The sequence below is a fragment of the Equus quagga genome, chromosome 2 (assembly GCF_021613505.1).
Source record: "Equus quagga isolate Etosha38 chromosome 2, UCLA_HA_Equagga_1.0, whole genome shotgun sequence".
Classification (NCBI taxonomy): Eukaryota; Metazoa; Chordata; class Mammalia; order Perissodactyla; family Equidae; genus Equus; species Equus quagga.
In genome coordinates this window covers 184,790,081-184,806,754 of record NC_060268.1, presented here as the reverse complement: position 1 = coordinate 184,806,754, position 16,674 = coordinate 184,790,081, and the positions used below count along the sequence as shown (strand labels likewise).

The 16,674-nt window shown below is 50.6% G+C and overlaps 1 protein-coding gene across 1 annotated transcript; it reads right to left on the bottom strand.

Annotated features, from left to right (window-relative positions):
• Positions 1 to 785: 785 nt before the first annotated feature.
• Positions 786 to 12,404, bottom strand: LOC124234745 (cytochrome P450 2E1). The gene is made up of 9 exons (XM_046652148.1): positions 12,199 to 12,404; positions 11,056 to 11,215; positions 7,693 to 7,842; positions 7,198 to 7,358; positions 6,665 to 6,841; positions 5,415 to 5,556; positions 2,654 to 2,841; positions 2,021 to 2,162; positions 786 to 1,204 (listed from the first exon to the last, which is right to left on the bottom strand). Exons 1-9 carry the CDS (start codon positions 12,373 to 12,375, stop codon positions 1,020 to 1,022), a joined length of 1,482 nt encoding a protein of 493 aa, XP_046508104.1. The 5' UTR covers positions 12,376 to 12,404; the 3' UTR covers positions 786 to 1,019.
• Between the last annotated feature and the right edge of the window lie 4,270 nt (positions 12,405 to 16,674).

The window sequence follows — 16,674 nt, the reverse complement described above, 5'->3', positions numbered from 1 at the left end:
AAGGCCTTCTATCATGCCCGTTTTGCTGGTGAGGAAGTCAAGGCATGAAGGCTGAGCACACAGAGGACTTCTAGGTGTGTGCCAGCTGGGTGGGGACCAGGTTCTGGCTCCAAATTCCTCTTCTGTTTTACAACATTAAGGTTTAGTTCACTGAGACGATTAATTATTTCCTTGTTTCTGTCTCATTTCATGCGGGGGTCCTCATGGACTTAGAGTTTCTCCTTCCAGGTAACAGGGCACTTTTTTTTTGGCTGAGGAAGATTCACCCTGAGCTAACGTCTGTGCCAGTCTCCCTCTATTTTGTATGTGGGTTGTCCTTACATCATAGCCACCGAGTGGTGTAGGTCCGCACCCGGGAACCGAACCTGGGCCACTGAAGTGGAGCACGCTGAACTTAACCACTAGGCCATGGGGCTGGCTCCTGCAAAGTCACATTTTAATATTAAGAGACAATAACAGATGTCTCTGTTGACTTTTCAGACATATTTTAATCTTACAACATGGCGCAGAACGATGCTCATAGTGAGCCCAAAGGACGACTTCATACCCTTGGGAAAGATGGTGGGGGATACATTTTTGACATAACTAAGAAACCTCTAAAGGCATATTATTTGCCTCTTTTCCTAACTACAAAATGGTGTCCATGTTCTTTTTTGTGAAACCTTTATGACAGATAGTGACTCTGCTGCCTGGCTAGTTCTACTTTTTCAGCAGAGGGGAGTTTCAGCTACAATGATAGGCCTTGTTTACATTGTTTCCAAGAACTCAACATAGGCTCAAACTAATTCAGTTTCTTTAGTTAGTTTAATTGGTTTTACACAATCTTTTTTGGACTTTGCTTTCAAATTCTATCTGAAGAATGATTCTGGGAAGCAGCCTCTCCGGCCGAGTGATCCCCGTGGAGCCCTGACTCACTGAGCCGTGAGGGGAGGGTCTTCCTGGCGGCACTGAGTGGGCGCTGGCAGGAACCCTAGGGCATCAAGGGGCCCAGGGGTCTTCTGAGCACCTGTCCCTCATGCTCACGAGCGGGGAATGATGCAGAGCTTGTAATTGGGTGGGATGTTGCCAAACCCAGTCGTGACGGGGCTGAGGTCAATATCCTTGGGGTCAACCAGAGACTTCAAGTTAAAGTGCTGCAGAATGGCAGTCAGGAACAGAAACAGCTCCATGCGAGCCAGGCCTTCTCCGACGCACACGCGCTTTCCTGGAGGTGAGACAGTACTGATGAGACACTGAGGCAGCTTCAGGAGACAGCATTGCTGCAGGTGAGGCAGCAGAGGGAGAGCTGGGCGGGAGGAGGCTGTGCCCAATCTGTCATCCTAAAGCCGAGTTGACCCCTCTCTGCCCGTTGAAAGGGAGCACAGAGTAGATTTCAGTATAAGAGTACTAGCGACAGATGTGTTCAGGGACCAGCCTTCATCTGGCCTCAATCTCCAGGACTCGGCTGCAGAAACCTGCGTTAGGTTGGGAGAATGGTCTCTGCAGGGCTCACCCCCATGTCTTACAGGTAAAAGTGGGACCGCCATTGGAAGCCAACACTCCACCAATGGGTGTTAAGGCTATCAGGTTGGTTATATGATCTTCCCTCACAGCAGCATCTGAGGGGAGACCCTGGGAAGGAGGCCAAGGGCCGGGAGGGGGGGACACTGAGTCACAGCCAGGGAAGGTTAGATGGTCCTAGGGTGAATCCAGGCAACCAGACGCTAGATTTTGTTAGTAACCCTTGTTTAAAATTATGGAGAATTAGGTAATATAGTTTTGAAAGGTTTTCACTAAGTTCTGTTAAATGAAGAGTTTTAGCACTGAGTGAAGTGAAGTATCTACTCTACAGAGAAAATAATTCATCTGTAACCCCTCAGTCCCAGGACTCCTGGTGAAACAGTCACTTAAGCTCTCTGAACATGGAAGATCACCTTTGGGATGGGGTGCGGATCCGGGATAAGGGAAGACGCTGCGAGGAGCAGAGAGCAGGCATTAGGAGCAATTCCCCAAGAAGCTGCTACTCTTGAACTCTTCCTACCTGCGGAAAATGCCTTGAAATGGTCGCTGTACTTGAACTTTCCGTTTTCGTTCAGAAAGTGCTCTGGCTTAAACTTCTCTGCATCAGGGAACTCTTGGTTGTCATACAAGAGTGAATCCAGTGTCGGAATTACGACTGTGCCCTAGAAGGAACAAAGGCTGTCTCAGTCAGTGACATTTTTCAGCTGGAAGCCCCCAGTGAAGAAGGGTGTTTTGAAATTTACTTTATACAAGATAGTATGTTTCCACTTGGGGGAGTTGTTTCCTTAAGGACTAGGAAGAAAGCATTTGGGGGTCAGGGCCAGAGGGTGATGAGTGCTCTCATCTTTTCAGAGGAGTAGCCCAGGCTGGAGTCACTGTTGTTCATTTCTGGTGTTAGAATATACCACAAACCCCAGGCACTGTCTGAGGAGTCCTTTTTCCAGGTTTTCTCAATTTCTAGGGTCACCAGGTCCATGTGAGGACTGCTGGGGAAGCAGACTCTGCAGAGTGGGAGTGCTAGCCCAGCTCCCACCTTTCAGCCACATCTGCCAAAAGGTGGTGTCCTTGGATGCCCCCGTCCCGTTCCCTGGCGGGCTGGCTGATGAGCTGGGAGGGCGGTGCTCAGGATGTGCGCTGCAGGCTCACAGCTGACCTTAGGGATGACATATCCTCTGAACGCTGTGTCCTGGGTTGCTACATGGGGCAGGTTGGAGGGCACAAGGTTGATGAATCGCTGAATCTCATGCACCACAGCATCCATGTAGGGCATCTCTAGTCTGTCCTTGAAGGCAGGGATTCGGCTTGGCCCAATCACACTGTCAATCTCTTTATGAAGTTTCTCTGCCCAGATATGAGTGGAATGAATGTAAAAGGATTAACTCCAGGCTGCTCAACATCCACCCACCTGTCCCTCCACTCATCCATCCATCCACCTAAACATCCACGCGTCCATCCATCCATCCACTGACCCACCCATCCACCCACCCATCCATCCACCCAATAGATGTTTATGGAGCACCGTAAGCAGTGCTTCAGGGTGCCCAGGTCCTTTGGATTATTGGATAAGTCCTCCACAAGTGTCAGTAAGTGCTAAGCTCTATGAGGTTATTTAGAGTCTACAGCATGTTTTGGCTTCTGTTATCTTAGCTGATCATGGCTAATCTGGTTCTTGCCTTAAAGTAGGAGAGGAAAATGACAAAAGGCTCTTGGAAATCTCTACAGATGGTTCCCAACTTACAATTTTACAACTTTATGATGGTGCGAAATCAATATACATTCAGTAGAAACCATACTTCAAATTTTTAATTTTGATCTTTTCCCAGGCTGGCAATTTGCAGTACGATCCTCTCTCACGATGCTGGGCACTGGCAGCAGCCACAGCTCTCAGTCAGTCCCGCGATCTCAATGGAAAACAACTGATACACTGAAAATATTCTGTCCCCATCCAACCATTCTGTTTCTCACTCTCAGTACAGTATTCAATAAATTACATGAGATATTCAACATTTTGTTATAAAATAGGCTTTGTGTTAGATGACTTTGCCCAACTGTAGGCTAATGAAAGTGTTCTGAGCCCGTTTATGGTAGGCTAGGCTAAGCTATGATGTTCGGTAGGTTAGGTGGATTAAATGCACTTTCCACTTAAAATATTTTCAGCTTACGGTGGGTTTATCAGAACGTAACCCCACTGTAAGTCGAGGAAGATCTGTAGTTGGAGGGAAAGCTCTGTGTTAATTATTACCCCAGGCTGGTTCATTGCATGCTTCTAAGAAGTATGAAGGTGAAGGCAGAACGGCAGAAACAGACAAGCACAGACTACTGCTTGAAGGACTTGGAAGCAGGAGTCTGGGAGTCTCTCTCTTTCTGGCAGAGGTAAGAGCAACCTTTAACAAGTTGCTTGGCCACTCTGAGTCTGAGGTTTCCTGTGGGCCTTTTAATGTGTGGAGTGAACTGTAAAGTTATGTACAGTATGGAACCAGGTAAAAATGTAAAACACATGCAACACCATGGATTGTATGCTGATGCTTAGTGAGTGTTAAATACAAGAAGTCGTGCACGGGGATGACACATAACCGTCCTAGGACATTGACAAGTCTCAGGGGCCATGAGGAGGGGCTTCGGCTGGCTCTGCAACCTGTTTTCTTTTCAAGGGCTCTGAAGAAAACACTGCAAGATGTTAATACACGTTAAGTTTGGCAATGGATGTATGAGGGTCAGTCATGTTTATTTTCTGTCTTTTTCTCTATATTGGAAATTCCTCACCATTAATGACATACAGCATTTTTTGAGTCTACAGTTCCCCTAGCACAGAGTGGTCAGAAGCTCTGCTAGAACTGCCAGACCTGTGAAACTGCCAATCCTGTGGACTTTCGGCTCCTTCCCCTTCCCCTTTCTGTGAGACAGAAAAAGCCAAGGCTTTGGAGTCAGATGGACCAGGTCTGATCCTGGACAGGTCACGTATCCATGTTCTTGGGGGAATGACTTCATATCCTGTATCCACCCTCAAGAATGCAGTGTATTAAAGGGTGTCCCCTTATGGAGCACTGTAAGCAGCAGGAGCCAAATTATTGTCAGCAGCAGCAAGAGTGGCTCAGCTGGTGAGGAACTCCTTGGAGCAGGGACAGCCCTAGCTTTGCACCAAGCCCAGTGAGAGGCAGGGGCTCTAGGCCTCAGCACTGGCCGCTGAGGGCACCCTCGCCCCAGGCGGTGGCTCCCTTCCTTTGTCTTTCCCTGGACGTTTGAACAGACTGGCCTGTTAACATATTGGTGCCCCTCACATTGCCTCTACTTGGCCCATGTGGGTGCTTCTAGTGGATGACACTTTGCACATGTGGCCCCTGAAGCCACGCCTTCTCCTCCAGGGCACCCTGAGTCCCACCTGACCCAGGTGCTGGGGAGGAGCCCCCAGCAGGAGCAAAGGGGGCCAGGGCAGCAGGCAGCCTTGGAATGCTTCTCCCTTGGGCTTCTTTCTTCTGATCCTCTTTCTTCCAGTAGGGTAAGTTATGGCAGGAGGGCCTTGCCTGCCCTGCCCTGTCTCCCTGCTCTGCTGAGAAAGCAGGTCTCACTCAGGGATAATGTGCACGCTGTTCTCACTGTCATAAATAGGTTATCCTGTGGAGCAGAATGCAGACAGCACTGCATTTCTCCACTCTGGTGTTGTTTTCTTTCTACAATCAGGGGTGTTTCAGTGGGGGTGTGGGAGGACCAGTGTTCAAGAGGGCCAGGTGCCCATCATGTACAAGAGCACGACCCCTCAAAGGATTTATCCCGTCATCCCAGTGTCATTCCCGCAAAGGTTCACAAGCAACATCAGTTTCCATTTAGCAGACGGACAGCTGAAGCCTAAACGCTCCAGGCGATCATCCAGGTGCGACTGCGCGCGCCCTGGCGTCCTCGCCTGTTATTTGGCGTACCTTCAACCTCCGGGTGTTTCAAGAGAATCAGGAGCCCGTATCTCAGCGTGGTGCTGGTGGTCTCTGTCCCAGCAAAGAACATGTCAGCCGTGGTCACAGTGATGTTTTCCAACGTAAACAGGGGCTCCGCACTGTGTTTCTCCTGCGGATGTTAGCGACAGGTGGGTTCAATAAGGGGACGTCTTCAAACAGATGAGAAACAGACCCTTGTCTCCTTCGGCAGAAGAGAACCTGGCAGCCCTGTCAGCTCCACAGAGAGGAAGGGGCAGGTGTGCACGAGGCTGTCCCTCGGAGACACGATCATCTCCATTGCACAGTGGGGGAAACCGAGGCTCCCAGAACACTGGCCCTGGGCAGGACTCTGCCCCCAACCCAGGCCGTGGGGTTCTGTGCTGGTTCTAAGCATTGAGGGCCGTCCTGGGGGGTGAGGCTCCCCAGGTCCTGTGTCATGACCTCCAGCAGCCCGGGGTGGAGTGTGCAGCCTCTGCTAACAACCCAAAACTGCAGGGGCTGCCCTTGGCCTCTTTCTGTCCCCATGTTCAGCAGCTTTGGGTCCCAGGAGACAGGAAGTCACCAGGAAGCCAGACAGCTGGGTGCAGTGAGGGGCCCCACTGACAGAGGAGATTCTCAGACAATCTGGGGGAGTTACCCAGGGGAATCAGGCGTGAAATCCACCTGCTGTTCTGGAGCTGCAGTGATGCCAAAGGAAAGAGAAAAAGCTCCCCTGATCTCGGGTGGCGGGGGGGACCCGGGGGGCCATCAGGCAGATGATGCTGGGTGGGCCTGTTGTCATGCACAATTTGCGGTTTCCATGCTGACGCGGAACACAGAGGACCTCTCCCCAGATGAGGCATGGTCATTGTCAGTCGGCCAGAAGTGGTTAAGAAGCATGGCTCGGAAGAAGCCGATGTGAGGGACCCACTCACCCCATCCCACAGCCCCCTGAGGGATTCCCCAAGGAAGACCGTCTGTTGGCCAGCGTGGTGTACGGTACAGTGGTCATTAAGGTCAGCCAGGCAGGCTGGCTGTCTCTCGACATGTATGGGAGCAGCATGTGGTGGTTGTGCTAAAGCCAGTGTGTTTGTGTGCAACTGAGAGCATCAAAATCCACCAGGTGGGCAGTCTGGACACCAGCAGTGCAGGTCACAACATAAATCTGAAAAATGCACCCCCCTCCAGAAAACCCATCTCATAACGGCCAAGTGCTTGGTGTCGCCTGGCGTCTGCAAGTCAGTGTGTTGCAACGGTACCTTCTCCATTTCCATGAGCAGGTTGTCGGTGAAGTCTCGGGGGCAGTTGGGGTCCAGTGACTTATGGTGCTCCTTCACTCTTTCTGAAGTAAACTCTTTAATTTCAGACACATTTTTCATTACTTTTCTATGGCTTCCAGGCAGGTAGCGCAGATAGGTTGAAAAATAATTATAAGCCTACAGAGAGAGGGGGGAGATTATCTTACTATGTTTTTTCCAGAGGCAACATGTTCTGTGTGCTGGGCTAACACCTTCCTCCAGACCCAGAGCTGTGGCCACGGCTACCGAGGCGCCTTCTGAGCACCACCTGGCCGGGCTGCGCTTGCCCATGGGGGACACGTTCATGGGCACGCATGTCACGTGTCTAGTGGGGACAGATGTTAAAAAGTGACACGGTGAGTCCCTAACAGGTTAGCAAGGGGGACGCTGGCCCCACAGATGTCTCCAGAAGGAATACGCAGGCTCTCTGGCTCTAACAGAATCTGTGCGATTGAAGACGAGCGCAGACTCCTGAGGAAGGAGTGAGGCCTCACCTGGAGCCAGGGGGTGCTGAGCAGGTAGAAGTTCTCGTTGAACAAGTGCATCAGCCTCTGACACGTCTTGTCCTCGTAGTCAAAGTGCTTGTGGAAGAGGATGTCGGCGATGACGTTGAAGGGCCCGCCGCCAAGGACAAAGGTGGGGTCGAAGGGCTGGCCTGGAAAACGAGTGAGCTGTCAGAGCCCTTCACACGCGACTCAGCCTCCCCACCGGCATTTACCAAGCCTGTGAGAAGACACACTGAAAACTGATGATGAACAGAAGACAGTGAATGTTTGAACCTGTTCGGGTCTCTTTTCAGTTACTCAGGACATAACGGTGACACACTGGATCACCACTCCTACTCCCCCGAGACCTGGAGGAAACCCGACTTGTAAAATGGTGTCTGTGGATTAACACCACCTTCTTGCTGGCAACCGCCATCAGGGGCCCAGGCCAGCGCTGCCCCCAGCGGTCTGGCAAGGAAGCCGTCCTGCCTGCGCTGTACCCACCCTGGGTCTTCCTGAGGGCCTCCAGCAGGAAGTGGGTTTCCCTCTGGATCCGCTCCTCATTGCGCTGCTTCCCCATCCCATAGTCTCGGAGGATAGTCAGGGAGAGCCGCCGGGTGTCCTTCCAGCTTGGTCCATTATTGAAAATAACTCCTGAAGAAGAGGGAGCCGCAGATGAGTTACTGAAAATGCCCAGGTGGGGAGAAGGGGTGGGATGAGACAGGCCTGTGTGCTCTGGGGGTGCAGGGAGGGACCGAAGCACTTAGAACCAGAGCAGAGGCAGAGAGCAGCGCCGGCCTCAGGCACCGGGCTGCTGGGTTTGGGGAGAAGCCTTTCCGGCCCCTGCTTGCCTTGTGCTTTCTCCATCGCATCGCTCCTCTCCTGGGCACTCTCTTCTTCAAGCCATGTATTTACTTTCTCTCTTTGTCCACTTTGCCTTGCGTCTTCCCCGTGTGAAATAAAACCTCACCTGACCACCAAGGAAACCTTCCACCCCTTTCCTGTCTGTTGACAAAATTCCTGAAAAGCCATTCTGTTCTCTGTGGTTTTTAACCCTCACATTATTAAGACCTCAACGCAGCTCTGTGGCTTCACAGAAAGTGTCCTTACTAGAATCCGAGGGGTCACATGGCTCCCCAACCAAGCAGGCCATCGGATTTGGGAAGACCCTTCCACGTGCACGCAGAGGTCTGAGCAGGACCGGGCATGGGACATTCTGGAAAGAAGTCTGGCTGGGCTGAGAGGGGCGGGGAGGAGCTGAGGTGAGGTGGGGAGCAGGGTGGTCTGCGCTTGCCGGGCTGAGAGTGTCAGTTCTACCCTAAAAGGATGCCTGAGTGGCTGAGGGGGAAGCACCCTATGGAGTCAGGAGAAGAAGCTTGAGGGCAAGAAGCGGTTGCCGTGGAGACAGGCGAGGGAAGGGACAGCATGACTGCTCGCTGGGCACATGTGAGCACAAGCGCAGGTGGCGTCGAGGCTGCCATGTAGAGATGCTGTTCACTAAGTGAAAGACCCTGGTGACCTTGGTGGGGGACTGGACACCAGCGTCCTGAGTTCAGGACTATTTGCGCTGAGCTTCAGATTCCTGTGGGACCCTGCGTACCATGCTGAGGGCAGGCTGGAGATGTGGCCTGGCAGCCCAAGAGGGAACCTGTGGGAAAGACGGTCCAAACACGCACATTTCTATGGGATCAGCCCAGCTGAGCCTCCAGCAGCTCCGACGTCTCAAGTCACTGGGAGAAGACACACTGACCCAGGACACAGGGTGGATGAGCGAGGGGCTGGGAGGGGCCACAGACTGTGTGCTGAGGAGGTCGGAAGGGCAGAGCTGTCAGCTATGCCTGGAGCCCTGAGGGCCAGAGAAGGCAGGAGGGAAGGAAGGAGGGAGACAACGGCCGGTGGACCACCCTGAAGGGTTTGTGACAGGGGAAGAGGACCCTGGTGGTTGAGGAAGGAGGGGCAGAGAAGCAGTTAATTTAAACATGTTACTGGGAAGAATTGTTTAGCAAATGAGAGATACAGGAAAATGTGAGGAGAGAGAGACAGACAGAGGCAGAGAGAGAGACAGAGAGAAAGAGACAGAGGGAGATAAAGACAGAGAGGGAGACAGAGAGACGGAGACGGAGACAGAGACAAAGAGAGAGCCAGAAATACAGCCAGAGAGACAGCAATAGAGAGACAGAAAGACAGAGAGAAAGAGAAAGAGACAGAGACAGAGAGACTGAGAGAGACCCCAGAGGGGCCGGCACTATTTGGGACGCAGGGCAGGCTGGAACACAGACAGCGGAGGCTGCTCTCTTGGCGCTCTATACAGAGAGACTGGAATGACGGGTGCGGTTCCTGTGCAGCCTGCTCAATATTACACTAGTAATGAACCTTCATGTCATCATTCCTGGGGGACCAGATGCATCCCACGTCCAGGCCCTGGCTGATTTTCAGGGTCAGCTCTGGGCTGTGTGGGACATATAAAAGTAGGACTTTGGAGGCCCTGGCAGGAGGCAGCAAAGTCCCATTGAGGCCAACCTGTAGAATGTGAGTGCTGGCCACTGCCTGGCAGCATTAAGGGCCCATGACGTGGACCAGGGATGGAAGGTCAGGGCTCCCCGAGCCAAGATGGAGTTCCTTGACCCAGAACTGCTCTCATGGGGCTCTCCTCCAGTAACGCTCCTCTTGTGTTAATGACAAAGACCGAGGTGGTTGGTTTTGCCTTTGGCAAGTCCAAGAAGTAACACAAACTCACAATATCCAAGAGAGAAAACAAATGCCATTGATTGTGACATGATATAACTTCGGGAATGTAGACTGGGAAAGTAAAGTGAGAACACTGCCCACTGTAAGCGCGTCATTTGAAAATTGAAATTAAATGGATAAACGTTTTCTAGCGGTTCATCACCAAAGTTGCCTCAGGAAGAAGTAGAGGCTTCCGAGTTCCAGAGGGTAGACGGGACCCAGTGTTTGTTCTAATATGCTTTGGAATCTCACTAAAACGGCAGTAAGCAAGCTGAAAAGAATAAGCAGGTAAGCTCGGAGGACAGGACAGAGAGAGCAGCAGGCCGGGCAGAGAGCTCTCGAGCTGAGACCAGGAGGAGGGGGCCCCCACCCAGCAGGTGTCCTCCATGGGCTCCAGGACCTCCCAGGAGACACAGAAGGTGGGGTCTGAAGCCAGGAGTCTGATAAAGACCAGTTAGACCCCCAGACCCTAACTCTCTTCCCCCTACAGGAGGAGACAGGTGTGTCTCATGGATACGGGGAACTCAGGGTTCTGGAGACACGGGGTGCAGAGGAAAGAGAGGCGAGGCTGGGGAGACGGGTCATGTGGAAGTCTCATTCTGAGCTGGGGCTGCCTTCACAGCACACTTCTGGGTCTCAGAACATCCCCAGGTGGGTATCGGAGGCCCCTCAGCGAAGGACATGAACTGCGGCTGAGCAAAGCCTTGCAGACAAGCAGAGTTTCTGTGCCCATCGTGGGTGAGGGGACCTCAGCGGATGGAGCCCCGAGACCAGGAGCTGTTGAAGCTGTGAGTGGAAACAGCTCCCAGCAAAGAGAGAGGAGGGAGAGGCCGTGGAGGCTGGAAGGTCTGTGGGAGGAGGCACAGCTCAGCCAGCAGAAGCGTCTTCCTCTGTCATATTTCTCTGTAAACAACTGCCTGCTGGTCGTTTTGGGTACAAGTCTCATGTATTAGCTTTCATTAAAATGCATGCTGCGCACTGATTGAATGACCCGACGCACTGACCAGCACCTGACCTGCCTGGGGATCTATCCTCCTTTCCATCTTTACAGTGTTGTTGCTGTGCTGTTGTCTCAGTACCGGCTGGGCCCTCCTGTTGCCCTTACTCCTCTGTGGGGGTGTTATAAGAAGTGGGACATACCATTGTCCTTGTGTGCCTGGAACATGGCGATTTCTCCCCTGCCGGACAACTCATTCTTGTAGTTGAGCAGGACCTCCTTCACGGCCTTGTAGCCATGCATGACCACGACACGCCGCGAGCCCAGGTACAGGGTGAACACCGGCCCGTACTGCTCTGCCAGCTGTGAGACCAGCAAGCAGCAGAGTGAGACCGTGCGGACTTGGGGAGGAAGAGGGCAGTGCTTCCAACTCACCCCCAAAGTCGTCTCTGTTGACCAAGAGAACCCAGAAGGATCTGGGGAAAGATGGTCTTCATCCAGCCCGACTTGGAAGACTCTCCCACAGAGGCTTTCTTCTGCAGGGAGCGTGATGCCAGCACACCTGCACACTTGGCCACACACATCTGGGTGTGCCTAACTCCTCTCCCACCTGGACACCATTAACTCAGTGGGCCAACTCGTCCTGAATGTCCCGCCCCTGAGGCCCCTTTGCCCACATCCACCCATCACCCCACTGTCTGCTGTCCTCAGTCAAGGTCTGGACCCCAGGGCGCTGTAGGAGGACCCGGAGCTGGCACCGTCCTGACCCCTGCAACTGAGCCTATCCTCTGAGGTGCATGAAGCGCCATCAACACTCTCCTTGATACAAATACTTTCCAAGCCTGCCCTGTGCCCTGTGGCATTCTTTTATTAACTCATTTAATAGGTTTACTAACTCATTTAGTTTTTAGATTTGTTAGCTCATTCACTACGTTCACAATGATTGTTGTAGGAGGTACCGGGTAATTTGGTCAAACATTTCACTTTTTACCCTCTTCTTTGGTGTCTGTAGAGAGGTGCAGGTTGACACCAGCCAGTGTGAATGCATGGCTCTCCTTGCATTGCAATGGCAAACAGCAGCTGCCCTGGCCACACCGGCTTTCTCAAAACCCACCTAGCGACAAGGGGCCTCCAGGGCCAGCCATGGCCAATGCCCATTCGAGCATGCGGTGCCCAAGGTGTACCACTAGCTAAATATTGAACATCACTCCTGGATGTTACTGTTACTGTAGTTAATTAATAACAGGCGGGTATTGAATAACAACTTGTCTGACAATGAGTGAAGGCACACATATTACATCTAATCCCTAAATTCTCGTCCCTGAAATCACCAGTATTTCTCTTACCCTGGTGAAGGACTTGGGAATATTCTTGAGGTCCAAGTGGAAAAGATTCCCAATGATGGGCAGTGGGAAAGGACCAGGGGGCAGGTTCCAGCTGCTGTAGATCTGCTTCCAGATGGAGATGAGCAGCAGGGTGGCCACCCACACCAGCAGGGCCACCGTGATGCCCAGGGCAGCCATGGTGCTTTGGGATCTCTGCCGACTTCTGGGGATGCTCCCGTGGAAAGGCAAAGCTTTTATAATGCATCCTTGAGAAAGAGGGTGACCAGCTGACCAATGCCATCTTCTTTTTCCTCTGGCCCAAGATCTTAGTTCATTATTAACTATTGTTGGCCCACTGTTTCAAGGCTGATTCCTGTAGCAGTTGCCTCTTAGAAGCTCCATCCAGGCACCCCTCTGACAATGCCTGGGCTCTGTCAACACCGGTTGCTGGCACCAGTACCAATGCCGGTAAACACAGCACCTAGGGAGCTCCACCAACCCATAGGTCAGAATGTGGGGTGCGGGACCGTCCTCTTCTTTGACCCTAATTGGACAAGGAGCATTCAGGTTTTGTTTGCATGTGTTTGTTTGGGGTAGGATTTATGTAAGGCCACATCAATGAAGGGGTATTGACCTCTGGCAGGAGTTTTGGGGGTCTTTGCCCTCCTCTAGTGTTCTGTGCCTCTTGAACTGGGAATCGACATCACTGGTCAGACCTCGGGTCCTGTCCCAGTTGAACTTGCTCTTGCTTTCCCCTTCCAGGGGCCAATGTGGCTGGCAGGGTCCATTCCTCAGGATGGAGGCTGAGTCGTCTTGACCCCTCTACCCTCTTCTTTCACCCAGCCAGGCTGGCCTGGACAGACACCCATCGAGGTCCACATAGCACTTCTCGTGCTTGGTAGTCCCTCCTGCTGGTGCCCGAGGGAGGAGCATAGTCAGCCTCCCCTCGAACTAGAATTCAAGCCCTGACTGGTTGGGGTGAGGATAGGATGTGTGTGAGGTGGGCCTCGTGGCTCCCATTGGCTGAGAATAGGTGCACGTGTGCAGCTCATCTGAGTGTGTGCATCCTGGGGAGGGAGCCCATGGCAGCTGCTGGGGAGCTGGACTCACAGGGGTGGAGCCGTGGTCTGGGGCCAGGCACCACTATTCTAGGTCCCCGGTCATGAAGCTGCTGGGTGCCCAGACAACATCAAATTCTCAACACAGGAACACGTGTTTGGAAATAATGACTTGTTTTGAGTACTTCTTTTCAGAAGCAAGGCCTTTCTGTTTGTCTTGCATCTGTTTCAATTGCCTGGGCCTTCTAGGACAATGTTGGCTAACTGAGATGATGGGAGCGCCCTTGCCTAGCGCCTGGCAGGAATGGGGTACTTTTCCAGGCTCTTCATCACATCTGTTGTTGGTTGTTTTGTGGCAAAGAGACACTCATCCTGGGACAATTTTCTTCTTTCTCTAGTTAACCAAGAGTATTTAGCAGAGATGAGTGTTGAGATAATGATAACATCTTTTTAATTGAGACAGTCTTATGATTTTTCTTCTTAAACCTGCTGGTTGATGCTGGACTGAAACATTGTTTCCCATGAAAGCCTTACAGCCCATCAGAGCCCAGGTCCTCACTGTTGACAAGGAGCCACTCTGTCACAGCTGATGGAGTCAGCTCATTAATAGCATACTTAGCCATGCTGCATTTACATCCATAAATAAAATTGGGTTGCAGAGTCTTGTGTTTTATTGGTGCTCGTGTAGGAATTGTGCTAACTCTAGAAACAATTTAGGTGCTCTCTTGACTGTTGAAGAAACTTTAAATTGGGGGACTTATCTGGACTTTGAAATCTTGATAGAACTCACTAGTAAAACAATATGGAGAGGCTTTATTAAATTGAAACAATTGTTTATAAAGATTAGAAAGATTATCTTAATTAGGAAAGTACGACTTACTCCTTGAAACACATTCAAACAACAGAGAACGGGATGAAGCAAAAAGCAAGAGTCCAGACTCTCCCCACAGAGGTGGCTTCCTTATTTCAAGTCCCATTAAGAAAGAAATAATGCTGACATTTCTTTTTTATTATTTCTGATCTTTATTTGATTTGATCTTACTAAAAGATTTCTTTTGCACTTTAATTCCATGAGTCAGTCTTGCGCATACATTTCACAGGGAAATGTAAACGAGTATCTGGGTTGAAGTGCACTGACAACAGAACTCCTGTGCGCTGGCCTCTCGCTGCCACGGCTCCCACACCTGCAGAATTAGTGCAGTGACTTTCTTTTGGGTTCTGAGACTCAATTCCAGCGGTGAGGAGGGGGTTCCTCCCACACCAACAAGCAAATCTTACCCACCAGCAGGTGTCTGAAAATTCAACTCAATTCTGACACTATGTACCCAGAGATGGAGTCAGATTCCACAGCTTAGGGGTTCAGTCCTGCAAGACTGCCCCATCCCCACTTCAGACGCCAGCTGTAGGTCCATGTTGTCACCCGTGTTTCTGATAGACTGGCTATAGATCAGAGGTTCCCACGACCCCCTCCTCGGGTTCGATTAACTTGCCAGAATGGCTCATAGAACTCAGAGAAACATTTTACTTACTAGATCACGGGTTTATTATGAAAGGATATAATTCAGGATCGACCAGATGGGAGAGATGCATAGGGGAAGGGGTGTGGGAAGGGGTGTGGAGCTTCCTGGCCCTCTGCAGATGAGCCACTCTCCCAGCACCTCCACGTGTTCACCAAGCAGAAAGCTCTCCGAACCCAGTCCTTTTGGGTTTGTGTGGAGGCGCCATTACACAGGAACGATTGATTAAACCGTGGCCAGTGGTGATTGAACTCAACCTCCAGCCCCTCCCCTCCCCGGAAGTCAGAGGTGGAACTGAAAGTTCCAACCCTCTAATCACACGGGTAACTCCATCAGTAACCACCCCCACCCTTAGCTGCTTTCAAAAGTCACCTCATTAACACAACAAAAGACACCCTTATCACTCTCAACACTTAGGGAATTCTGAGGGTTTTGGGAGCTCTGTGAGCCAGGAACTGGGGATAAAGACCAAATATACATGAGAAATATATTTTGGTCATTTAAATGACCAAATATATTATCTAAGTCACAATATTGCATGCAGACTTGAAACGAAGTCCTGGGAGACTAGCAGAGACCTTTTCTAAAAGGCTCCCCGCAATGCTGTTAATGGCACAGAGGACAATATGTTGTAGGAAAGCCAGGAGCACTGACAGCTCCAAGGGAAAAGTGCGCTTCAGAAGAGCTGTGCCTGAACGGCTTCCTCTGGATACAAGTCCCTTGTCAGATATATAATTTGTAAATATTTTCTCCCCTTCTGTGGGTTGTCTTTTTACTTCCTTGGTCATGTCCTCTGAGCACAAAAGGTTTAAATTTTGATGAAGTCCAATTGATCTATTGTTTCTTCTGTCACTTGTGCTTTTGGTTTATACCTAAGAAACCACTGCCTGGTCCAAGGTCACAAAGATTTACTCTCAGGTTTTCCCGTAAGTCCGTGATCCTTTTTGAATTAAGATTTGTATATGTTGTGAGGTAGGGTCCACTTGCATTCTTTTGCATATGGATATTCTGCTGCACCAACACCATTTGTTGAAAAGACCATTTCTGCAGTGGAGAAAGCCCCAAGAGTGCTCATTGTCTTGCCTTTTGTATGTTGACCTACAACTTTGCTGAACTCATTTATTAGTTCTAATAGGTGTTTTTTTTTTTGTAGATGCCTGAGGATTTTCTATCTACAAGATTATGTCATCTACAAATAGACATAATTTTACTCATTCCTTTCCAGTCTGAGTGCCGATTGTCTTGGCACTCTTGTTGAAAATGAACTGACCAAAGATTTGAGGGCTGTTTCCGGACTCTCAGTTCCATTCCATTAGTCTGTATGTGTATCCTTATGCCAGGACCACAGTGTCTTGGTAACTGTAGCTTTATAGTAAGCTTTAAAATTGGAAGTGAGTCCTCCAAGTTAGTTGTTATTTTTAAAGATTTTTTTAAGCTATTCTGAGTCCCTTGAATTTCCATATGAATTTTAGGACCACACTGTCCGTTTCTGCAAAAAAGACAACTTGGATTTTGGTAGGGATTAAAATAAACACTCTCTCAGTTCTAGGGGTATTGACATCTGTGTTTGTCTGCTGGGGCTGCCATAACGAAGCCCCGTAGACTGGGTGGCATAACCATAGAAAGTCGTTTCTTACACAACTTTCAGAGGCCAAAAGCCTGAGGTCAATGTTAGAGATGGGTTCTTCTGAGCCCTCTCTCCTCGGCACGCAGGTAGGTGGCCACCCTCTTGCAGCCTTGTCACATGGGCTCTCCTCTGAGCATCTGCCCCCCAGGTGTCTCTCTCTGTGTGTCCTCATCTCTTCTTCTTCTAAGGACACCAGTCACATTGGATTAGGGCTACCCTAATGGTCTCATTTTAACTTCATCACCTCTTTAAAGGCTCTATCTCCAAATACAACCGCATTCTGAGGTCCTGGGGT

Excerpts from the sequence above, each read along its gene's own strand:
- LOC124234745 (XM_046652148.1), bottom strand. The coding sequence starts at position 12,375 with ATGGCTGCCCTGGGCATCACGGTGGCCCTGCTGGTGTGGGTGGCCACC. Across the intron at positions 11,216-12,198 it reads TTCCCAAGTCCTTCACCAGG|CTGGCAGAGCAGTACGGGCC; the intron begins GTAAGAGAAATA and ends CTGGTCTCACAG. Across the intron at positions 1,205-2,020 it reads TTTCAAGGCATTTTCCGCAG|GAAAGCGCGTGTGCGTCGGA; the intron begins GTAGGAAGAGTT and ends TCTCACCTCCAG.